At 41.5% G+C, this 25,619-nt stretch overlaps 1 protein-coding gene across 4 annotated transcripts in view; it reads left to right on the top strand.

Annotated features, from left to right (window-relative positions):
* Nucleotides 1-2,316: 2,316 nt before the first annotated feature.
* ASB5 (ankyrin repeat and SOCS box containing 5) overlaps nucleotides 2,317-25,619 on the top strand; it is a 96,367-nt gene continuing 73,064 nt past the window's right edge. The window contains exons 1-5 of one of the 4 annotated variants that reach the window (XM_055276455.2): nucleotides 2,317-4,440; nucleotides 5,049-5,206; nucleotides 8,566-8,697; nucleotides 9,320-9,401; nucleotides 21,326-21,427. In XM_055276455.2, coding sequence (XP_055132430.1) covers nucleotides 9,397-9,401; nucleotides 21,326-21,427 — 107 coding nt within the window. In that variant the 5' untranslated portion in view covers nucleotides 2,317-4,440; nucleotides 5,049-5,206; nucleotides 8,566-8,697; nucleotides 9,320-9,396. Of the gene's footprint in view, nucleotides 4,441-5,048; nucleotides 5,207-8,565; nucleotides 8,698-9,319; nucleotides 9,402-12,270; nucleotides 12,389-18,732; nucleotides 18,822-21,322; nucleotides 21,428-25,619 lie in introns of those variants that run through there. The other 3 variants (XM_055276454.2, XM_055276458.2, XM_055276459.2) reach the window with 3 other exon arrangements.

Below are 25,619 nucleotides of genomic sequence, written 5' to 3'. Positions count from 1 at the left end.
CCCAAGAGTGGTGCAGGGCTGTTGTAATTTTGGCAGTAATCAGCATCCTAGGTAAGTTATGCGTGCCTGCAGATATCTTTCTGCATTTATGTCATTCATTTGTGTGAGACATGCTTCACTGTAAGTTACCATATTTAAAAGATGGTCAGTTTTGCGACAGCTTTCCTGGAGGTGATTCCAAATGATTCTTGACATGATTATCCTCAGAAAACAAACAAACAAACAAAAAAAAACAGTAAATCAATCATTTCTTCCTTATTTTCTCAAACAGGGATAAAGAAGAAATAACCTTTAGTCGACCCACCAATTACATTTCTCCGTTTTCAGTGTTCATTGAGCCATTGGATATAAATGTGAATGCAGAGAGGTACATACATGACACTTGCACTTCTCTGTTTAACACCTTAGAGTTTGCTTACAGTCCTTTTACCAAGCCTAGAATCAATATTTTTAAGGCAAGAATCATTTTTTTGTATGTTACATAATATAAAAGTTATTTAAAGGTTTAGGGAGAGAGTTGTTAGAATAAAACACATAGATGATGGAGATCTGGAAATACATCTCGACCATTTCCATTAAGTCTTACAGAAATAATTCTTAGTAAATCTTTTCTCCAAAGTTGCATTTTCTAGGCACATAACCTTGACATATTACATGCTCTGATTGGGCTTAGTTTTCTGATCATAAGAGAAGAACCCAGTGTTGAGAAACTTACAGTAGAGACAATATCCAGGCATTAGGCAAGTGAAGGCTAATGTGTGTCCATAGAGGGTATAGGGTATTAGTAGGAATTCGGGGCAAGACTCCCAGGGTAGTAAGTTGAATAATCTGGCTGAATTTAGAAGTAGAGACTATGGCAGACTGTCAGTTCAATATAAGGTGGGAATGACGGCAATGGGAAAGAAAAGTAGCACTTTATGAGCATGCATGGCTACTCACTGAGGAGACTCAAGGAGCAAAGCTGTCATAGCTGGGCTGCCAGATTCCAGTGAAGGATCATTAATTAATTATGCAGAACTCAAGAGCACGAGGGCATTGAAGGTGTTGATATCTGCCTTGTGATGGGATAGACTAAACAGCTAGAAAATTGAAGCTTTAGTTAGAAGGAGAAGTCAGGAAGTCATGGATCGTAACCATCAGAAGCTGAGAAACAGAGGAACCGGGGGAGAAGATATTGGGGTGGGAGGGCAAAGATTAAATGCCTATTTTTATTTCCATTTTAAGACAAAGTATCCATGATTAGGTGAGGTGAGTGAATTAAATCTCAAAAATTTTAAAAATAGGGATATTTATAAATCTAAAAAATACTCATACAAATAAAAAGATGAGTTGCTTTTAACCCTCCAAGTTATTCTGTGAACTTTATCAAATTTTAAAAATGTATTTTCGATCTGTGTGAATTTTTATAATTCAGTGAGTAACATCTAAATGCAAATGATAATTTAAAATGTTATAAATTCAGATAATTTCCTATTACTGAACCATTCCAACTATTCATTCTGTATAACATAGAGCAGCTTGTAGTATAACCCTTGGCCCACTGATTAAATGCATACTTTTTCTGCTTGCATTATATAAACTATCTATCATAATACCTGGAATAGTGTAGGGACTCAATAAATGATACCTATTTAGTATCACCATTGCTAAAAGTAAAAAAAAAACTAAGCAAAGTTTTTGAAAGTGAAGATACATATTTTACCAATGATCAATGCCATGGTTACACTTTTTTTCCTGAGCACCTTATGTAGTAATTAATCACATTTAGATAGAATGGAGAACTGAGATAAATAATACAGTCATGCATTGGTTAACAACAAAGATATGTTATGACAACTGCATCGTCAGGCAATTCCATCATTGTGTAAACATGATAGAGGGTTCTTGCAGAAACTTAGATGCATAGCCTAACACATATCTAGCCTATATGGTATGGCCTATTGCTCCTAGGTTACAAACCTGTACGGCATGTAACTGTACTCAATACTGTAGGCTAGGCCGGGCGCGGTGGCTCACGCTTGTAATCCCAGCACTTTGGGAGGCCGAGGCGGGCGGATCACGAGGTCAGGAGATCGAGACCACGGTGAAACCCCGTCTCTACTAAAAATACAAAAAATTAGCCGGGCGCGGTGGCGGGCGCCTGTAGTCCCAGCTACTCGGAGAGGCTGAGGCAGGAGAATGGCGTGAACCCGGGAGGCGGAGCTTGCAGTGAGCCGAGATCGTGCCACTGCACTCTAGCCTGGGCGACAGAGCGAGACTCCGTCTCAAAAAAAAAAAAAAAAAAAAAAAAAAATACTGTAGGCTACTGTAACACAATGGTATTTGTGTATCTATATATATCTAAACATAGAAAAGGTACAATAAGAATACAGAATTATATATGTAATCTTATATATTACATATATGCAGTCTGTACTTGACTGAAACATCATTTGTGGCACATGACTGTAATTGAAAATTAATATCCTAGGTATATAAACAAACAGTAGATGAGACAGAAAAGACATTAGAAGTACGCCTCAACGTGGAATGTAAAGACTTTGGAGATTACCTGTAGATATAAACATATTATTTAAATTATTTCCTATTACCTGAAGTTTAAAAAAATGACAGGTTTTGGGGCTTTGGGAAGAGGGCATAAAAAAGGAAAAACTTATCAAGAAACATGCCCTCGGGAAGGAAACTGTGTGCCTAAAAGCTAGACGTGAATAGGATTGCCATCTGCAGATAAGAAGGCAAGGCCTCCAGTGTTTGGGAAGACATCACTTCAAGATTGTAATGTGACAGAAGAGACTGAGAACTACCCTAGTCGCATTTATGTAGTCGCCACTCCTGTGATATCTGAGCGAAAGCAACAGCATGACCGCCGATGCTGCAGCTGTGACTGTCACCTGGGCACTCAGCTCTGCAGTTGTTCCTTTTAAGACCAAGCTACAGCTCAAAGTAGTCCGATATTCAAATTTGAGGCCACACCAAAACTATAAAATAGATCTTCATGTAGTTGAAATGAGTAGTATATGACAAAATCCTGCAGAATAAAGGAGAAAATGACTCCCCAAACTGTCCTTCTTCATTACTTCATGTGGCTTCAATGCTGCCTTTAAGGAGAAGCGGTCTCTTTGAATGAGAAGGCTTATTAGCCAAACATCATTTTTATGATAGCTACCATTTATTTACACACCTACTGTGTGCCAAGCATCGTGCTAGCCATTTCGTTTCGTTCACCAGGTATACAATAAAGTACAAAACAAATCTAGACCCCAAGGTCATGGCTCACAGCCTAGCAGAGGAGATAAACTTCAAGCAAGTAACAAATAAATGATTCAAAATTATAATGAAGGCTATAAAGGAAAAGAAGAGGTTACTAAGACAAATTATAACAGAGATTGAGTGTGTAGGGAATTTCGTTAAGACGATTTCAGCTACGAGGAAAAGAAACTCTGAACCACAAAGTGGCCTGCGCAATAAAGAAGTTTCTTCTCTCGGTAGCTCATGGAGAGCTAGAGCAGGTTTTGCTTCTGGTGGGTTTCAGTGGCTCAACCATATTATCAGGTGCCTGCCTGGGTTCTTGTTTTTGCTCTGCTGTCCACAGTATCAATTTCCTTTTAAGCCTGAGTCTTTTTATGGTTATAAGCAGTCTCAAAAAAATTAGATGTTTATTTTTCCCTCACTTAAAGAGTGGCAACTAGGATTTCTTGTCTTCTTGGTCATGTCCAGCAGGAGAGGGAAAGAGGAGTATGCTAGGACTAAGTCCTTCCCTTCGGGCTAATTGGTGCAGTGTGGCAGAAAGACTGCTAGTTTTGCATCAAGATCCATGATCCTAAGTTTTCAGTGGGGCACAGAGCCACCTGGAACAAAGATTACATTTCCCAGCTTTCCTAAGAACCAGGTGTGTGGCCTTTTGACTATTTTGGCAATAGAGATAAGTGGAAATGATTTCTGGGTTCTATTCTTACAAGGAAGGGGTGTAGCCTTCCCTGTCCCTTCTTGCTTCCCGCTGCTGCAATGTGAATATGATCTGAAGATCTACAGCCACATGTGAAGATAACAAGGCAATATGGACCCTGAGTGCTTGACAGCTATAACACCATCCCGGCCCCTGGCTGTCTCCTTCCTCACTTCTTTTAAATGAGGGACAGACATGAATTTCTGTTTCATTCAAACCACTAATTAGGAGAGTTTTCTGCCATGTGAAGCTCCAAACTAATATATTTTCCTTAAGTCATTGCCCAGACAAGGCTGGGTACAGTGGATCATACCTGTAATCTCAGTGCTTTCCGAGGCTGAAGCAGGAGGATCGCTTGAGCCCATGAGTTTGAGGCTGCAGTGAGCTATGATGGCACCACTGTACACCAACCTGAGCAACAGAGCAAGACCCTGTCTCTGAAAACTAAAGTTGTTGGCAGACAGAGGAATGCCATAGCTGACCAACTTCTTCCTGTGAGTATTCATCCCTGGACTAAGGTTGTAGTTACAGAGTTTCTCAAGTGATAGAGGGTGTGTGAGGGACAGCTGGGCAAAATCCAGGTACAATTGAGAAAAAAGTAGGGAAGTGTTGCTGTGTAACTGGCCTACAGAGTGTGATCACTACAGAGATTATTAGTTAACCAGGCAAAGAGAGAAGAGCTGAACAAGATAGACTGAAAGTATGTGTTGGGTCCCTGAACAAGAATGAGCTTAGAGGTGAGTATGTTCAAAGAACTGGAAGAAAGTAGGATCAGTGAATGGGGAAAATTTAACAAGATGTGGTCAGATGATGCAGGGCCTTCATTTATCGCCAAGGTAACTGTATATACATGTTTGCCCAGAACTGTCCTAGTTTAACCATATTTTCCTGGAAAAATTGTAATAGCACTCCCTTTGACTTCAAAAAATGTCCTGGATTGGTTAATAAATTACAGCATCGTACCACAAAGATAGTCCATGTTAAGGAATTTGAACTGTATTCTAAACACAGTGGGAAGTAGTCTTTTTCCTTATTTTGTATTAGCGGATATCTTACTGTCTCAAACTTTATCATCTAGCTACTCTCTCATTTCTTTCCCTAGGTGAACCTCTAGAAAGTTCTTCCTAAATTGGCTCCAAAGGTTATCCAGCATCAAAAGAACAGATAAAAGCCTATTTCTGCCTTTTCTGTGTCACATGATGTTCTCTACAAGATTGCTTCTCTCTGCCTGAATTTCTCATCCAGCAATCCAGTTAGGCTGTAAGCAATCTTGCTGTTTTGTTATAAACTATACTCTGTGTATTAAATATTCCTGCTTATGGCACTTCTTTTCAAATCTTTTCTAACTTATTTCGACTGATCTTGTAGCCATCCAGTCTGCTAAAAATCTGTGACCTTGAGCAAGTTTCTGAACCTTTCCTGGGCCTCTTTTCTTATTTGTAAAATTGAGCTACCACAGACTGAGTGGCTTAAACAACAGAAATTAATTTGCCACATTTCTAGAAGTCCAAGATCAGGATGCCCTCAGGACTGGTTTCTAGTGAGGCCTGTCTTCCTGGTTTGTGGAGGGCCACCTTCTCACTGAATCCTCAGAGGGCCTTTTCTCCATGTGCACTCAGGGAGAGAGAGGCCTCTTAGGTCTCTTCCTTGTCTTATGAGGACACTAGTCTTACTGGATTAAGACTCACTCTTGCTGGGCATGGTGGCTCATGCCTGTAATCCCAGCACTTTGGGAGGCTGAGGCAGGCGGATCACGAGGTCAGGAGTTCGAGACCAGCCAGTTCAAGACCAGCCTGGCTAACATGGTGAAACCCCGTCTCGACTAAAAATACAGAAATTAGCTGGGCCTCGTGGCACGCGCCTGTAATCCCAGCTACTCGGGAGGCTGAGGTAGGAGAATTGCTTGAACTTGGGAGGCGGAGGTTGCAGTCAGCCGAGATCACATCTCTGCATTCCAGCCTGGGCGACAAGAGTGAGACTCTGTCTCAGAGAAAAAAAAAAAAAAAAAAAAAAGACTCACTTTTGTGACTCAACCTTTACTACCTTTTTATAGGCCATACTCCAAACACAATCACTCTGAGGGTCAGAGCTTCAACATATGAATTTGGGGGGGTGGGGACACAGTTCAGTTGATAACGGCGTATTATGAGTAATAAATGAGAAACTGCATGAAAAGCACTTTTAGAGTTATATTCTTTATTTCTATATATAAGATATTCATTGGAGAATTAAAATAGCATGTAACTACAAGGGCAGCTACTATTTAAAACCTAAAGACGTTGAATAAGATGAATGTAATTTATAATAAAATAGCAAAATTGCATATATCTTAACTGTTTTTTTTTGTCTGAAAAACAAAACTTGCAATATGAGTTGGTTGCTTTATTATGCCAGAGTGTAGGGGGATATTACTTTATACAAAATGACTTGGAAGAAAACAATATCTTTGACACAAGGAATACTAAATATATTTGAAAGAATAATCTAATACAAACAATAATGTGTGATTATTGTCATTATCTGTCAATTCAGAAAAGAAAAATACTTAATTTTTAGTGCCTTCACCACAGCTGACACAGTTACGATCTATTCAATCTTGCTATTTTATTATAAACTAGATTTATCTTATACATCGTCTCCAGGTTGTAAATAGTAACTGCACATGAGCAACAGCTCGTGGATACTCACATGCAGAACTAGGTGACACTCCATCATATTTAATCATAACTCCTGATTTTCTTGAAACCTAAGAATTTCACAGAAAAGAACTTGAATCTTGCCCATAATTGTGGTTTATAGACAGTAAGGAGAATGCAGAAGATATTGATGAAAGTTATAGCCAGAGAGAACAAGGATCCTGACACAGCAGAATATGTCACTTTAAGTGAAGAGGTACTGAGCACAAGACACTACCACCGCTTCCCACCCTGGTCTGAGGAGAAAACTATGGATATGGAAAGCCTTTTAAAAAATGACAGAAACAGGCCAGGCACGGTGACTCACGCCTGTAATCTCTGCACTTTGGAAGGCCGAGGGGGGCGGATCACCTGAGGTCAGGAGTTTGAGACCAGCCTGGCCAGCATGGTGAAACCCCATCTCTACTAAAAAAACACAAAAATTAGCCGGGTGTGGTGGTACATGCCTGTAATTCCAGCTACTTGGGAGGCTGAGGCAGGAGAACTGCGGAGGTTGCAGTCAGCCAGGATTACACTACTGCACTCCAGCCTGGGTGACAAGAGTGAGACTCCATCTCAAAAAAAAAAATCAAAAATCAAAAAATTAAAAAGACAGAAACAAAACAAACCACCACCACCAAAACATCTTTACTAGTGTGAACCCCACATATCTGAGATGGTCTCAATTACTTTAGAAAGTTTATTTTGCCAAGGTTGAGGATGCACACCCATGACACAGCCTCAGGAAATCCTGATGACATGTGCCCAAGGTGGTCAAGGCACAGCTTGGTTTTATACATTTTAGGGAGACGTGAGACATCAATCAATATATATAAGAATTACATGGGTTCAGTCCAGAAAGGAGGAGACAACTCGAAGCGGGGAGGGGACTTGCAGGTCACAAGTAGGTGAGAGACATGGTTGCATTCTTTGATTTTCTGATAAGTCTTTCCAAAGGAGGCAATTAGATCTGCATCTATCTCTGTGAGCAGAGGGATGACTGAATAGAATGGGAGGCAGGTTTGCCCTGGGCAGTTCCCAGCTTGAATTTTCCCTTTAGCTTAGCAATTTTGGGGTTCCAAGAATTTTGAATTGCTAGATTCCACACTAGCAATTCAAATAATTCTGTTCTGAGAAAAGGACACAGACTCTCAGGTGGAAATAACACTTTCCTGGTTTTCCCAGGAAAGAAGCCCTAGTTTCCTAAGGCAAGGAGATGAGTCTGATATGCAGATAGGGAATGTTTGCTTTCACTTCCCTTGAAGCATTTTACTCATCATATACTAGAAGTAGTTCTATTTCTGATTTGAAAAGATAACACTTTTCCTGTCTTCCTGAGAGCTAAATAGTTACAGCTAGACTAGGTCCCTAAGTAAAGTCCCAAGGTATCAGGAGGACTGGAGCACTATCTTCTATGTATTTACATAGCAAAAGAGATGAATCCCGAATTTAGGAGATGCCTTTAGATTATAAAAACCAGGATCTGGGTTTATCTAGAAAGACATTTACATTCCCAAAGGTTAGGGTGAGAACCCAGCACTCTTTCCATTCCATTTCTTTCTTTTTCTTTTTTTCCTTTTTCTCTCATTCTTTCTCTCTCTTTTTTTTCCGAGTTCTCGCTCTATCACACAAGCAGGAATGCAGTGGTGCAATGTTAGCTTACTGCAGCCTCTGCCTCCTGGGCTCAAGCAATCCTCTCATCTCAGCCTCCCAAATATCTAGGACTACAGGCATGTGGCACCACACGCGGCTTATTTTTTAATTTTTTTTTGTAGATATGAGTTATCACTATTTTACCCAGACTAGTCTTGAAACTCCTGGGCTCAAGCAATCCTCCCACCTTGGCCACCCAAAGTGCTGGGATTATGGGCCTGAGCCACCATGCCCAGCCTCCATCTTATTTCTAAGGAACAAATATTTTGGTTTTGTTCTCTCTCCTCTTAGGAAATGAGTAGCAGGCCATCTCTCTTAAGTATGTAAAAGAAGAAAATTTGTTGTTCTCTTTTTCTTACCTGGGGAGTGTCTGGCCACTCATGAAGGAGATGTTTCCAGCTGCTTTCATCCCTTTGTTCCAAGGTAAGTTTTGGGGAAATGGTCCAATAATTTTATTATTTACTATAAACTAATTAATAACAAAGCTGTCTTGGATTTAGAATACCCATGTGCACATTCAAGATGAATTAACCAAAATAAATACTAAGAACCCAACATCGCCCCTATTCTGCCTTGCCAAGAATGGCACTTAAAGAAAAAGTGTTTTCCTACTTAATGGTAACAGTAGTCAATACAGATGACTAAATCTAGAGGCAGATGTGGCCAGGGCCATAGGGGACAGGTGCAGACATAGAGAGAAGATGACCAAAAGGTACCAGAGCAAGAGGGCATCCATGCCACTCTATGGGAGATCTAAGTCACAGGATGAGTGTACCATTAACTAGAGTGTCCCAGACTGGTTCTATAGTATATGGGCTAATGGAGCTTTCAGAGAGAGAATTGCTGACAGTGTTTAAATTATTTTGGGATCTAGAAGGATGTAAGAAATGAGATGGAGGAGGCCCTTTACTATGCAGATGAGAGCTATTGTTAGGAACTAGCTCTTAGAGGTAATAAACTTACCAGTAATCTATACAGATGAAACCTAGGGGACATCTTTGCTGGTTCCTTCTAGCTGAAAAACTATTTACATTTTTATACCAAGGATATGAAGAAAGAAAAAGAGGTAAGATGGTGAAGAAAAATCTCAGAAGGAAAGGCTCAGAAGAGGAAGCTGAATGAATGAGGTAAATGCTAGAATAGCTGGTTTTTATACCTATAGCTTGACAAATAAATGCACTAAACTGAAGTTCTATATAAAGCTCAACAGCTTTGTGGTACAATGAAAAAGAGTAGGCACAGTCAAAGCATATAAATTATTCAATATAAACTTACAGAATATCTATATGGAATGCTTATTTAGAGTCCAGAGAAATACTCCCAGGTAAAAGGTAGTAGAGACAGATGCTTACTTTGTCATTTGTTGTATACTATCATTAATCTTTTAAAGTGAAGGTTTGGCTTCTTCGTATGTTTACCATTTTGTGAGTCATTTTGCTGCCTACACTCATAATGCATTCTCAGATGTTGACTCAGCTCTGCTATTTTAAGTAGAGCTATTTAGTAGAGACCTCCAAAGAAGAATTACCTGTTAGGGAATGTTGTTATTGCCTAAGTAAAAGTAAAATATTTAATGATTGCCAATGATTGAAGGTAACTTTTTAGATAACGTAGTATTAGAATCTAAATGACCATTTTTATTTGTAGTCTACATTCAGCCCACGCAATGCTTTTGTTCACTCACTGTGTTACGAGAATTAAATAATGTATTTTAGATTTAGAAACATATATATATATGCTAATAGAATTATTATTCCTGAGTGCAATAGTATTAGACTGGGCAAAACAAAAACTAACCATTTTTCAATTAAGCCAACCATGTGAAATAGTAGGAGTCTGTTGTGTAGGTCACGAAACACTCGTACAACATTTCCATTGAATTTTTTCTTTAGATCTGATTTAGGGTCATTATCCTAGAGGGATTTTGTCTCTATAAAAGATTGCTTTGATAAAGACTTGTTCACCATCTGTTTTATTGCTGCCTAACACAAAGATTGTTGGTAATAAAGAAGAAGCTGTTAAAAGAAAGTTGAACAAAAGCAGGCAAAATCTCTACAACTATTGGAAGGATTCAAATAGAGCCTTGTACTGGAAACTCTAGTAGATACTCTATTCAAAAACTTGCTTTGGAAGATACCAGAAGGACTGATGCCAGTCCACCTACTTCTGAAAATTCACATGCTAACTAACTGTAGAAACAAAGAAAATAGAAAACCCTGAACTCCAGCACACTGAGCTTGTTGGCCATGGATGGTGCCCAGACACATCCAATGAAAAGATTCCTCACTGTCTCTGATTTATCTTGGAGTGAGTTATTTGAGGACCTTGTGGAATTATTAAAGTATTATCAGTTTTAGATCTAACGTGCTATAAATAAATCTCTTAAGCAGCAACCCTATCTGGTGAGCTCAAATAATCAATTATAGTTTTGTTGAAAATCTTTTTAAAGACTTTGCTAAAAAAGGGGTAGTTGATTCATTACTGAAGATATTAATGCAGATTTCAATACTCATTATTCATGAGGAACATTCTAAATCAAGCATATACAATTCTTTGGTTCCCAAATTTTTCTAAAAATTATTTCAGGGGTCAGTATATATTATTCAGTGGAAAATGGGGTATATTAATGTTATTAATAGAACTTAACCATGAGTAAAGATTTTGAAATGGGCCTGGTGCAGTGGCTTACGCCTGTAATCCCAGCACTTTGAGAGGCCAAGACGGGCAGATCGCGAGGTCAGGGGATCGAGGCCATCCTGGCCAACATGGTGAAACCCCATCTCTACTAAAAATACAAAGATTAGCTGGGCGTGGTTGTGCGTGCCTGTAATCCCCGCTACTTGGGAGTCTGGGACAGGAGAATTGCTTGAACCAGGGAGTCAGGGGTTGCAGTGAGCCGAGATAGTGCCATTGCACTCCAGCCTGGCGACAGAGTGAGACTCCGTCTCAAAAAAAAATAAAATAAAATAAAAAATAAATTGAAATATTATGATGGACCTCTGTCATTCATGTCTATTATTTGTGGAAGATTTTTTTCTCAATGATTTCTCCATGTGGTGATAGTTTCCCACATTGTGCATTGTGCCTCCCCAACACAGAATTGAAAAAACTACATCTCCCAGCACAACTTGCTGTTAGAGTACAGACATGTGACTTAGAGTTCACCAATCAGATACAGCTTAATGAGCCTTCGATTTGATCAACTGCTTGGAAAAATAGTGCGGTGACATCCACATTTGCAAGCATAGGTATTTCTGAGTTTAAGGGTAAGTGAAGTGCTTCTGGAATCACAGCAGAAGCAGCGTAGTTTGGGTGGTCATTGGTGGCAATGGTTCGTTCTAGATTATGGTAGAGGCAGCGTAAGTTTAAAGTCAGATGAGTTAGCCTCTCTCTCAACAGACAATTTCTATTATGTGGTCTTGGGAGCTGTTCCTAGGTCAATCTAGCTTTGCCCCACCTGTACTTTCAGTGATTGGACAACTTCCTAATATCTCTTAATAAATCCCTTTCTGCTTAAACAGGAATGAATTCTAATGTCTATAACCAGTAACATTCGCTGGCAAAGTATACACTGTCAGGCCTCTGAGCCCAAGCTAAGCTGTCATATCCCCTGTGACCTGCACGTACACATCCAGATGGCCAGTTCCTGCCTTAACTGATGACGTTCCACCACAAAACAAGTGAAAATGGCCTGTTCCTGGCTTAACTGATATTACCTTGTGAAATTTCTTCTCCTGGCTCATCCTGGCTTAAAAGCTCCCCCGCTGAGCACCTTGTGACCCCCCACCCCTGCCTGCCAGAGAACAACCCCCCTTTTTCCTTTGCCCACCCAAATCTTATAAAACGGCCCCACCCCTATCTCCCTTCGCTCTTTTCGGACTCAGCCCGCCTGCACCCAGGTGAAATAAACAGCCTTGTTCCTCACACAAAGCCTGTTTGGTGGTCTCTTCACACGGACGCACATGAAATTTGGTGCCGTGACTCAGATCAGGGTACCTCCCTTGGGAGATCAATCCCCTGTCCTCCTGCTGTTTGCTGCGTGAGAAAGATCCACTTATGACCTCGGGTCCTCAGACCGACCAGCCCAAGGAACATCTCACCAATTTTAAATCCAGTAAGTGGCCTCTTTTTACTCTCTTCAACCTCTCACTATCCCTCAACCTTTCTCCTTTCAATCTTGGTGCCACACTTCAATCTCTCCCTTCTCTTAATTTCAGTTCCTTTCCTTTTCTGGTAGAGACAAAGGAGACACGTTTTATCCATGGACCCAAAACTCCGGCACTGGTCACGGACTCGGGAAGACAGTCTTCCCTTGGTGTTTAATCACGCGGGGACCCCTGCCTGATTATTCACCCAAATTTCAGAGGTGTCTGACCATGCAGGGATGCCTGCCTTGGTCCTTCATCCTTAGCAGCAAGTACCGCTTTTCTGGGGGGCAAGAACTGTCTGACCCCTTCTCTCCCTGTCTCTACCCCTTCTCTGCTTTTCTAGGGGACAAAACCCCCCAGCCCCTTCTCTCCATGTCTCTACCCCTTCTCCACTTTCCTGGGGGGCAAGCACTCCCCACCCCTTCTCTCCGTGTCTCTACCCTCTCTTTTCTCTGGACTTGGATCCTTCACTATAGGCAACCTTCCAGCCCCCATTCCTCCTTCTCCCTTAGCCTGTGTTCTCAAAGACTTAATACCTCTTCAACTCACATCTGACCTAAAACCTAAACACATTATTTTCTTCTGCAATGCCGCTTGACCCCAATACAAACTTGAAAGTGGTTCCAAGTAGCCAGAAAACAACACGTTTGATTTTTCCATCCTACAAGATCTAAATAATTCTTGTCATAAAATGGGCAAACGGTCTGAGGTGCCTGACGTCCAGGCATTCTGTTACACATCAGTCCCTTCCTAGTCTCTGTTTCCAATGCAACTCATCCCAAATCTTCCTTCTTTCCCTCCCGACTGTCCTCTCAGTCCCAACCCCAAGCATCACTAAGTCTTTCCTCTTTCCAACCTTCCTTTTCTACAGACCCATCTGACCGCTCCCCTCCTCCCCAGGCTGCTCCTCACCAGGCTGAGCTAGGTCAGAGCCTCCGCTTGCCTACCCTATAATCCTTTTATCACATCCCCTCCTCACACCTGCTCCAACTTACAGTTTCATTCCACGACTAGCCCTCCCCCACCTGCCCAGCAATTTCCTCTTAAAAAGGTGGCTAGAGTTAAAGGCATAGTCAAGGTTAATGCTCCTTTTTCTTTATCCCAAATCAGATAGCTTTTAGGCTCTTTTTCATCAAATAAAAAATCCAGCCCAGTTCATGGCTCATTTGGCAGCAACGCTGAGACAGCCCTAGACCCTAAAAGGTCAAAAGGCCGTCTTATTCTCAATATACATTTTATTACCCAATCCGCTCCCGACATTAAATAAAACTCCAAAAATTAAATTCCAGCCCTCAAACCCCACAATAGGACTTAATTAACCTCGCCTTCAAGGTGTACAATAATAAAGTAGAGGCAGGCAAGTAGCAATGTATTTCTGAGTTGCAATTCCTTGCCTCCACTGTGAGACAAACCCCAGCCACATCTCCAGCACACAAGAACTTCCAAACGCCTGAACCGCAGCTGCCAGGGGTTCCTCCAGAACTTCCTCCCCCAGGAGCTTGCTACAAGTGCTGGAAATCTGGCCACTGAGCCAAAGAATGCCCACAGCCCAGGATTCCTCCGAAGCCATGTCCCATCTGTGCAGGACCCCAATGAAAATTGGACTGTTCAACTCACCTGGCAGCCACTCCCAGAGCCCCTGGAACTCTGGCCCAAGGCTCTCTGACTCCTTCCCCGATCTTCTCGGCTTAGCAGCTGAAGACTGATGCTGCCTGATCGCCTCGGAAGCCCCCTAGACTATCACAGATGCCGATCTTCAGGTTACTCTCACAGTGGAGGGTAAGTCCATCCCCTTCTTAATCAATATGGAGGCTACCCACTGCACATTACCTTCTTTTCAAGGGCCTGTTTCCTTTGCTTCCATAACTGTTGTGGGTATTGATGGCCAGGCTTCTAAACCTCTTAGAACTCCCTGACTCTGGTGCCAACTTAGACAATACTCTTTTAAGCACTCCTTTTAGTTATCCTCACCTGCCCAGTTCCCTTATTAGGCCGAGATATTTTAACTAAATTATCTGCTTCCCTGACTATTCCTGGGCTACAGCCACACCTCATTGCCACCTTTTCCCGCAGTTCAAAGCCTCCTTCACATCCTCCCCTTGTATCTCCCCACAAGTATAGGACTTAGCCCACAAGTATAGGACACCTCTACTCCCACCTTGGCGACCGATCATGCACCCCTTACCATCTCATTAAAACCTAATCACCCTTACCCCACTCAACGCCAATATCCCATCCCACAGCACACTTTAAAAGGATTAAAGCCTGTTATCACTCACCTGCTACAGCATGGCCTTTTAAAGCCTATAAACTCTCCTTACAGTTCCCCCATTTTACCTGTCCTAAAACCAGACAAGCCTTACAGATTAGTTCAGGATCTGTGCCTTATCAACCAAATTGTTTTGCCTATCCACCCCATGGTGCCAAACCCATATACTCTCCTATCCTCAATACCTCCTTCTACAACCCCATTATTTTGTTCTGGATCTCAAACATGCTTTCTTTACTATTCTTTTGCACCCTTCATCCCAGCCTCTCTTTGCTTTCACTTGGACTGACCCTGACACACATTAGGCTCAGCAAATTACCTGGGCTGTACTGCCTCAAGGCTTCACAGACAGCCCCCATTACTTCAGTCAAGCCCAAATTTCTTCCTCATCTGTTACCTATCTCGACATAATCTCATAAAAACACACGTGCTCTCCCTGCTGATCGTGTCTGACTCATCTCCCAAACCCCAATCCCTTCTACAAAACAACAACTCCTTTCCTTCCTAGGCATGGATAGTGTGGTCAGAATTCTTACACAAGAGCCAGGATCGCGCCCTGTAGCCTTTCTGTCCAAACAACTTGACCTTACTGTTTTAGCCTAGCCCTCATGTCTGCGTGTAGTGGCTGCCACTGCCTTAATACTTTTAGAGGCCCTCAAAATCACAAACTATGCTCAACTCACTCTCTACAGTTCTCATAACTTCCAAAATCTATTTTCTTCCTCACACCTGACACATATACTTTCTGCTCCCCGGCTCCTTCAGCTATATTCACTCTTTGTTGAGTCTCCCACAACTACCATTGTTCCTGGCCCGACTTCAATCCAGCCTCCCACATTATTCCAGATACCACACCTGACCCTCGTGACTGTATCTCTCTGATCCACCTGACATTCACCCCATTTCCCCATATTTCCTCCTTCCCTGTTCCTCACCCTGATCACATTTGGTTTATTGATAGTAGTTCCACCAGGCCTAATCACCACACACCAGCAAAGGCAGGCTGTGCTATAGTACAAGCCACTAGCCCATCTCTTAGAAGCTCTCATTTCCTTTCCATCGTGGAAATCTATCCTCAAGGAAATAACTTCTCAGTGTTCCATCTGCTATTCTACTACTCCTCAGGGATTATTCAGGCCCCCTCCCTTCCTACACATCAAGCTCGAGGATTTGCCCCTGCCCAGGACTGGCAACTCTTAACTCCCTCTTAGAGTGGATAGATGATCTTTGCTGGCAGGGGACGCTCCAATACTTTCACCCTGATGAAGTTCTATTCTTTACTTTTATACTCACTCTTATTCTCATTCCCATTCTTATGCCACCCTCTACCTCTCCCCAGCTATCTCCACCACACTATCAACCTTACTATTCTCTCCTAGCCGTTTCTAATCCCTCCTTAGCGAACAACCACTGGCTTTGCATTTCCCTTTCATCCAGCGCCTACACAGCTGTCCCCACCTTACATGCAGACTGGGCAACATCTCCTGTCTCCCTGCACCTCCGAACTTCCTTTAACAGCCCTCGCCTTTACCCTCCTGAAGAACTCATTTACTTTCTAGACAGGTCCAGCAAGACTTCCCCGGACATCTCACATCAGCAAGCTGCCGCCCTCCTCCGCACTTACTTAAAAAACCTTTCTCCCTATATCAACTCTACTCCCCCCATATTTAGACCTCCTACAACACAAACTACTATTCCTGTGGCCACTGGAATTCCCCTGGGTAACGTTTCACCTTCTCGATGTTCCTTTACTCTTCATCTCCAAAGCCCTCTTCTTGTTTACTTATACCCAGCCCTGTAAATAACAGTGAAAGGTTGCTTGTACTCAACGTTTTCTCATACACCACGAAAATCGAACCTCCTCCTCTACACAGTTACCTCATCAGTCCCCATTACAACCTCTGACAGCTGCTGCCCTAGCTGGATCCCTAGGAGTCTGGGTATAAGGCACCCCCTTTCAGCACTCCTTCTCATCTTTTTACTTTGCGTCTCCAGTTTTGCCTCACACAAGGTGTCTTCTTCCTGTGTGGATCCTCTACCTACATGTGTCTACCTGCTAATTGGACAGGCACATGCACACTAGTTTTCCTTAATCCCAAAATTCAATTTGCAAATAGGACCGAAGAGCTCCCTGTTCCCCTCATGACACTGACACGACAAAAAAGAGTTATTCCACTAATTCCCTTGCTTGTCAGTTTAAGACTTTCTGCCTCCACTATTGCTCTCGGTACTGGAATCGCAGGCATTTCAACCTCTGTCACGACCTTCCGTAGCCTGTCTAATGACTTCTCTGCTAGCATCACAGACATACCACAAACTTTATCAGTCCTCCAGGCCCAAGGTGACTCTTCAGCTGCAGTTGTCCTCCAAAACCGCCGAGGCCTTGACTTACTCACAGCTGAAAAAGGAGGACTCTGTATATTCTTAAATGAAGAGTGTTGTTTTTACCTAAATCAATCTGGCCTGGTGTATGACAACATAAAAAACTCAAGAATAGAGCCCAAAAACTTGCCAACTAAGTAAGTGATTACGCTGAACCCCCTTGGACACTCTCTAATTAGATGTCCTAGGTCCTCCCAATTCTTAGTCCTTTAATACCTGTTTTTCTCCTTCTCTTACTCCGTTTGGTTTTTCAATTCATACAAAACCATATCCAGGCCATCACCAATAATTCTACACAACAAATGTTTCTTTTAACAACCCCACAATCTTCCTTCAGCTTAATCTCTCCCACTCTAGGTTCCCACGCCGCCCCTAATCCTGCTCAAAGCAGCCCTGAGAAACATCGCCCATTATCTCTCCATACCATCCCCCAAAATTTTCACTGCCCCGACACTTCAACACTATTTTGTTTTATTTTTCTTATTAATATAAGAAGACAGAAATGTCAGGCCTCTGAGCCCAAGCTAAGCCATCATATCTCCTGTGACCTGCACGTACACATCCAGATGGCCAGTTCCTGCCTTAACTGATGACATTCCACCACAAAAGAAGTGAAAATGGCCTGTTCCTGCCTTAACTGATGACATTACCTTGTGAAATTCCTTCTCCTGGCTCATCCTGGCTCAAAAGCTCCCCCGCTGAGCACCTTGTGGCCCCCACCCCTGCCTGGCAGAGAACAACCCCCCTTTTTCCTTTACCTACCCAAATCTTATAAAATGGCCCCACCCCTATCTCCCTTCGCTGACTCTCTTTTTGGACTCAGCCCGCCTGCACCCAGGTGAAATAAACAGCCTTGTTGCTCACACAAAGCCTGTTTGGTGATCTCTTCACACAGACGCGTGTGAAATACACAATATGATAGATCAGGAATCTGAGTGAAAAATAATTGTTAAACGAGAGCTTTATTTTATTTTATTTTTTTAAATCTTAGGTTAGTGCAAACCTACTCTAAAAATAACTCCTAATTTTTCTGGAGCTATTTAATTTCTACTGTTTTATTCCACAGTCATTCACAGATGCTGACTTTGTATAATACCTATTTAAAAATGATTTTATGGCCTTAGACTTAACAGTACAAGTCTGTTTTCTGGAATATCAAGCCATTATTGACTTCTGAGACCATGCTAGTGCATCATAAGAACTGTGAACCATATTCTCTTACGTTCATTAATTCAGTTTACAATATTGAAGCTCAGCTTAGCTACAAAGTGCCAGATAGTGACGAATTTGCAATTATTTGTTTTCAAACACCATTGAGTATAAAAAACTACAATATATAACATAATCATTTGTGGCCATGGTTTTCAATTCATACTGATTACACATTTCTTTGGGGATAATTTCTAAAATGAACCCAAAATATTATTTCACAGAATGTTAAGCAAGGGTCTTTTCTCAGTACTTATTCAAGCTTCACAAAGCAGTATTGAATTCAGGTGCCCTACATTTTCTGCTACTGCACTTCTAAAATTTTGTTGCACTATCTCTTTGGTGTTATTCTTTGGTACTTCCTTTCTCTCACTAGCCAATCACCAATTCTACCCCTAAATGTGTCTTGTATTTATCCACTTTTCTCAGTTTCTACTCCCATTACTCTAGTTTCAGCCATCATCATCTCGCTGGGATTACTGCAATAGATTCCTAACCAGTCATCTGATTCTATTCTGCCCTAATTCTACACATATCAGGTAAAGTGATCCTCCCTTGCTTTTATTAAAGCCTTTCCATAGCCTCGCACTTAACTTAGTGTAAAATCCCATGTACTTACTGTGGCATTGCAGTTTGGGTTCCTAAAGAAGTCTTTGAGAGGTTGATTAGGGCCATGAAAGGCAAAGAGGACAGCTGAAGGAAGTCAGCAGGCAGCACCACTAGCAGCTGGAAGAATAAATGCTTCAGTTCTGTGGGGAAATCTGGGTGGTGCATCACAGGATCCCATGTGGCCCAAAACAGTGGGCCCTGCCCACTTCTCAAGCACCTCCCTCACTCATGCTTCAGGCATACTGGCCTTCTATATGTCAGTTCCTAGGAAACTCAAATCCTTTACTGCCACAGGATCTTTGCACTGTCTGTCCTGTGCCTGGAATGCTCTTCCCAGCTCTTTATTTGGCTGGCATTCTGTCTCTGAGTCTTCAGGTCTCTGTTTAAATATTGCTTCCTCCAAAAATACGTTCTTGCTTCCTTAATTGTGGGTCAGCACTGTTATTTATTTATTGCAACACTGCATTTACTTCCTACATTTCAATAATCAGTCTTTGTTTATCTTTCAAATCATTATTATATGACTTCTTCACAAGGATATAAGGTCCATGAAAAAAGGGAAACCTGTTTTACTGGCATTTGTCCTTCTGATGTCTAATATAGTGCTGACGCAGAGTAGGTGCTTGATAAGTCTATATTGAATGAAGTAATAAAAATCTTCACTATGCTTTTGCATTATAGAAGCTTCATGATCGTCCAGTTCAGATAGATCAGGTTGATTATGCATTGGTCATACTGTGGCAATTACATAATTAATACTAATACATAACTAAGATGAATAATGTATTAAAGCAAGCTTAATGTGGTTATTAAAAGGACAGTAATTGTTACAGCAACTGTCTTACTGGAAAAGCACAACATTGTTACCATTAATATGGTAATAATAAGTAAATCAAAAACAGGTACCAATGTGTTGCTCAGGGACAAGATTGGAAAAACAACAAAAAAATGGATTACAAAGAAAGCCTGAGTGTGTGGTTATTGGAAAGGGTATCTGGTTGAAGTAAATTTAAATGATAATCACCTTAGAAGATCACCTCACACAATTATACAAGGCCCATAACATAAATTTCATTAACAAACTTCGCTAGAAGGTTATTGATAACACAAATCAACACTCCATTAAGACTAAATGTGTCTTGGCCGAGCTGGAAGTTAATTAATAAAGTAGATTATCATGAGATAAAACTGAGCAAGCAAAAACCTCAAGACCTTAAAAAAGTTTCCAAATGTTGTGCGATATGTATTCCAATTAAACTACCATTGAACAAAGCTGCCTCTTGCTAACTAAGACCTGATATTATGGCAATTCCTTGCTGTATCTACACATAGCATATAAAAGAGAAAAATGAGTTAGCAATAATGCGTATGATTCATAAGTGACCAATATAGGTCATTTTTACTGGTCATTGTAGTTCCAGGAATTCAAAGGCTACTCTTTGTCTTCTCATTTTTTTTACAAATAATATTTGGGTTTTTTGCTTATCATTGGGAGAAGTGTGGGTAAAAACTTGAATATAATTTCCTTTCAGTATATGAGCCTTTCGAATTCCTTTTAAGATGCAGGAATGCATAAAGACAAAAACTGTGTTGCTTATCATTGTATTCTCACTTAAGCATAGAAGGTCCTTAATGCATATTTTTTGACTGAATAGTGAATGTCACAGAGATTTGAGAATGGAATTAGACCAGAATTCTTCTATAACAGTAGAGGATAATTTCATTAAAGAATTTTATCTACTTTGTTTACTTTTAGTGCTGCTAATCAACAGAAACTCAAGTGCAAGGAATTATTTTCTTCTTATGTATACTATAATTGTTTACTAAACTCTACCAGGAATGAATGCCTATTCTTCTAGTACATGTATTGAAAAAAAAAAAATACTGCAAAGTTTTTAATCACCTTTTTAAATAAGATTTAGGCATAGCCATTTTAATAAGTATTATTGGTTTATTGAGTATAAGACATAAAACTTTAGTTTCATTCGTTCATTCTTCTGCTTGTAGAAGACACTTAAAATGTCAAAATGATGTTGAACATAATTCCTCTCCTATGCCCGTCATTTGAGTGCCCCTAAATGTTCTTACCATTTAACATGGCCTCTTTTCAGAGGAATGCATCTTCTGAGCTGATGCTTTTCCTGGGCATAGAGACTCAACTGGTCTCTCTCCACTACTTTATTGACTTCCTCTCTTTCCTGACCCCAGCATCAAGTGACTTTTGTGCCAGATCCCCATTGACTTCAATAGGGATAGCACTATGTTTGAGAGGCTGGAAAAGAAACCCAGAGTCAGTGAATGAGATGTAGGGTTTATTGAAGGGATTTACACACAGGTTGGACCAGTGGGGGCAGGCTGGACAGATGAAGTGCAGCCACTTGTAAAAAGCATGACATTTATACAGCATTCTCACCCATCACCCTCTCTTTAGCAGTCTCCTCCTGGCAACCTTCATTCAACACAAAACAAAAGGCCTCCATCTCCTGTACAGCCCGCGCTCCATGGAATTGGCCAGAGATTCAAATGTTCCTCATAGGTAAGACACGAGAGTTCTTACCTCAGACCATAGGGTCATTCTCGGGGTATGCTTAACTTATTGCTGTCAGATGCATCTGTCACACGGTGATTAATCTGATTGACAAGTCTTTGGAGAACAATATGGATATGCTCACCTCAGCTTCTCCATTTCATATTTTCCCTTGTAGGAGCTAGATTCTTATCAGGAAGGGGCAATCTCTGCTGTTTCTGCAGGAACAAGCATTTCTATGCCTTCTGGAGCAATCTGCTTCAGTCCAGCATTGCCTGCGACTGGGGGATACATGTCCCAACTTTTTTTTCTTTTTTTGAGATGGAATTTCACTCTTGTTGCCCAGGCTGGAGTGCAGTGGCTTGATCGCGGCTCACTGCTACCTCCATCTCCTGGGTTCAAGCAATTCTCTTGCCTCAGCCTCCCGAGTAGCTGGAATTACAGGTGCCTGCTACCACACCAGGCTAATTTTTTTGTATTTTTAGTAGACAGGGTTTCGCCATGTTGGCCAGGCTGGTCTTGAACTAGTGACTTCAGGTGATCCGCCCACCTCGGCCTCCCAAAGTGCTGGGATTATAGGCATAAGCCACCGTGCCCGGCCTTCCCAATTATGTAATAAATGTAGGAGTCAAATGGATGGTATTCTTCACCCTAGCATCTATTAGTAATAAAGGTGATATTTTGATTCTCATCTTATTTGCCTTCTTTCTGTAGGAGTGTCAAGGTGTTATTTTTTCAGTTCCCTCAGAATGTCACCATTTTGTTACATTGGCCAGGATCACTGAGAAATATGTTATAAAGAAGAAAACTCCATGTGGAGTGATTACAGCCTTGTCTTCAGGCTTAGACTTTCATGTGAGCAGGGCATGTTGACCTGTCGCTGGGGCTACTGTAGTCACAGTAGGCGTAATGCCGAAGGCCCATAACACTTTTAGGGGCCCACAGAAAGGTTTTCATGTCTTTAAACTCTAAAGAAAAGAAATACATATAATCCAGCTTGGGTGTGTTCTTTATACCAATGCAAATGTAAAGCATAACTTTTAATATTTTTTAATAGCTTCTTAGAATTTTTCATGAAAGGAAATTTGAAAGGCAAAGGTGCACAGGGCCCACAAAAGTCATACTTGCATTCCTGCTTGATGGCCTGTGGAGGCTTTTATTAGTCTGGTCAGCCATTGACCGTGGTGCAGTCAGCTTTTAACTGCTCTGACCTTAGTAAAGTGGTTCATGTGGATGTTGGTCTGATGGGTGCATGCACCTTATGGCCACTCTGCTCTGTCCACGGGTGAGTGGCCGCTGCTAATGAAGGTTGAATTACAAGCGTGAGAAGCTCTAAGCAAACGCACGTGTACAGCATCGCTCTGAAGCAGAGCCATAAGGGTAACAGCAAGGTTGCTCAGGGCACAGGTTGCTATGGCTTCCCCTTAGGGTACACTTGGCAAACATTTCCAGAGCAAAGGGCCTCAATAGGTGCTAGTGTGACACAAGAGGGAAAGCGGATTCATTATAGGGGAAGGTCTTTCTGTATACAGACCTTTTAGATGTTAGGACACAGAATGTATCTGCTGCTTTTACAGGACAGGATAGCTGACAGCTTTGTTCCTACCAAACACTAATAAGATTCCACACTTAAAATTGGTATGCCCCAAATTCTACACTGAGGTGCAAGATGCACAGTGAAACAATAACCTTGAATTCATGTGGCTGATCTGTGGGATCAAATATAAAAATACTGGAAGAATCAATAGATAAACTGTGAAGTGACATAGAGGGAATGAACCAAGCTGCTGGTCGAACTTGCACCACCCAGATTGAAGGAACATCCTTGAGACAATTGTAGAATTCAAAGTGGTGAAAAGATAGTAGCTGGAGAAATTTACACAGGCCTCCCCTGGGCTCTCAGGGAGCAGGCATTAAAATTCCCCAATGCAGCTTTAGTTCAGGAGTTTGTTAGGGCGATTTTCTAGGTGAGCCAAAGGCGGAGAACTTGGTGAACACTTCCTCTCAATACTAGTTTCTTAAACCTAAGCAGATTCATAAGAAAAGCAGTGGCAGGAACTTCTGAGGCACAAGACTAAAAATGATTGGTTACCAGATTCTCAGGAGGCCATATTACCTTCTAGAGCTCACACATAAAGCTTTAGTATCAGAAATATGAGGCTCGAAAGGGAAATAGAAATTATGATGTTTTACTGGTTGGGAAGTAAAATATTTAGACGGGCATGGGGCTCATGCCTGTAATCCCAACACAGGGAGGATCGCTTGAGCCCAGGAGTCCAAGACCAGCCTGGCCAACATAGGGAGGCCTCGTCTTTACAAAAAATGCAAAGATTAGCCAGGCATGGTGGTGCATGCCTGTAGTCCTAGCTACTCAGGAGACTGAATTGGGAGGATTGCTGGCACCCAGGAGGTGAAGACAGCAGTGAGCTGTGTTCGGGCCACTGCCACTCCAGCCTGGGTGACACAGCACGACCTTATCAAGCAAGCAGGCAGGCAGGCAGGCAGGCGGGCAGGCGGGCGGGCAGGCAGTCAGGCAAAGAAAGGAAAGAAAGGAAGATAAAAGAAAAGGAAGGAAGGAAGGGGAAGGGGGAGGGGGAGGGGAAGAGGAAGGGAGGAAGGAAGGAAGGAACTTTAAACAAGACTGGTGACTGGAACTGTCTTCATTGCATTCAAATCTCTGCAAAAAGACTTTAGTCACAAACGTCACTCTCTGAAAGGGGAAAGATTATGTATAGGTGGGCTTTCTTTTCCAGATATGGTAAATTTATAGTACTCGAATTAAGCTCTTGCTGAGAAATTTCTTCCCTTTAAGTTTACAATTGTAGATGCTTTACAATTTGGCATCTTTTGACAGACAATCTGGTGAAGATAAAACCCAGATTTTGTTTTTTGTGTATCCACCCTCCTACACTTGATACTACTGAGTTTCTGCCTTGGCTTTTGGCAATACTGATACTGGGTGGTAGGAATGTAATTTTTCCTGGGATAATTGCCATCAGCAGAGGATTGGCTTGTTTTCTGCATTTGTTGGGTATGGGGCCAGGGCTGCTGATAATCTTATATGTCCTGTATCTCTTTGGACACTTTGATAAATGAAGAACACAAGAGACCTGGCATTGAGTGAATGCAGCTTTTGATGCCCTAATGGTGTTACAGTCATTCAAATGAGAACAAGGCTGGGAAGGCTGCAGGAATTCCAACTCTTTCCATTTCCTGAGAATCCCTCAGACTGAACCTGAGCAGAATAAGAAATTAGGAAAATCATATTTGGATCTTAATTTAGCTTAAGATTTATTTGACTCTGGTAACTCACAAGATAAGTGAATTTCATTTTGGACTCTAACTCCTTTATATGTTAACATGCTAAGGGATTCATCCCCTTTAAGAAATTTTGAAAGTTAACAATATATTGAAATATGCACAAAACAAGTATATATCTTAGCAAATTATTATAAAGTGATCATTCAAGTTTAAGAAATAGGGCATGGCCGCCTCCCTGTCATACCTCCTGACCCCCAAAGATAATCATTTACCTAGTAAATACTAGAATGGTTTTTAGCACCAAAATATGTATCCCTAAACACAATGGTTCACTTTTACCTTTATTGAACTTTATAAATGAAATTCTATAGTATTCTTTTTTGGTATGGGGAAACCATTTTCTTAACATGATGTTTGTAAAAGTCATATTTGTGTAGCTATAGTTTGTTTTCATAATCAACTAAGTGCCTGGGCCTGGCTCACTGACAGTTTGGCTAAGCACAAACCAGATGGTGTCCGTTGGGCTGCCTGGGCTGTTCAGCCTCAGTGCCAATGGTGCAGAACAGAAAATGAACGTGGTTACTCCATTCGGTGGGTATAATTCAGTTCCATTCTCATAACTCTGGCCAGGATGGCCCTCCCCTGGATGAAGCTATTTTTACTGATTCTTGAGCTGTTGCCAATAGCCTAGCTGTTTGGTCTGCCCCTTGGAAAACTGCATACTGGCAAATTAAAGATACTCATGTAGGGGCCACAAACTATGGAAACAAATCACAATTACCAAATGAACCATCTGGGTCACTCATATGGATGCTTGTAAGGGCCCATCCTGATGAGACCAATAAGATGAAACCAACTCAAGCTGCTGACTGAGTCTGCACCACTCAGTTTTCCTAGATTCATTATCACACTGAACATGGCAACATTAGACTGCTGCCAT

This window comes from Symphalangus syndactylus, chromosome 4 (genome assembly GCF_028878055.3).
Source record: "Symphalangus syndactylus isolate Jambi chromosome 4, NHGRI_mSymSyn1-v2.1_pri, whole genome shotgun sequence".
In the NCBI taxonomy this organism is placed as follows: domain Eukaryota; kingdom Metazoa; phylum Chordata; class Mammalia; order Primates; family Hylobatidae; genus Symphalangus; species Symphalangus syndactylus.
Note: the sequence above shows the minus strand (reverse complement) of the source record. Positions and strands in the feature narration are given on the sequence as shown.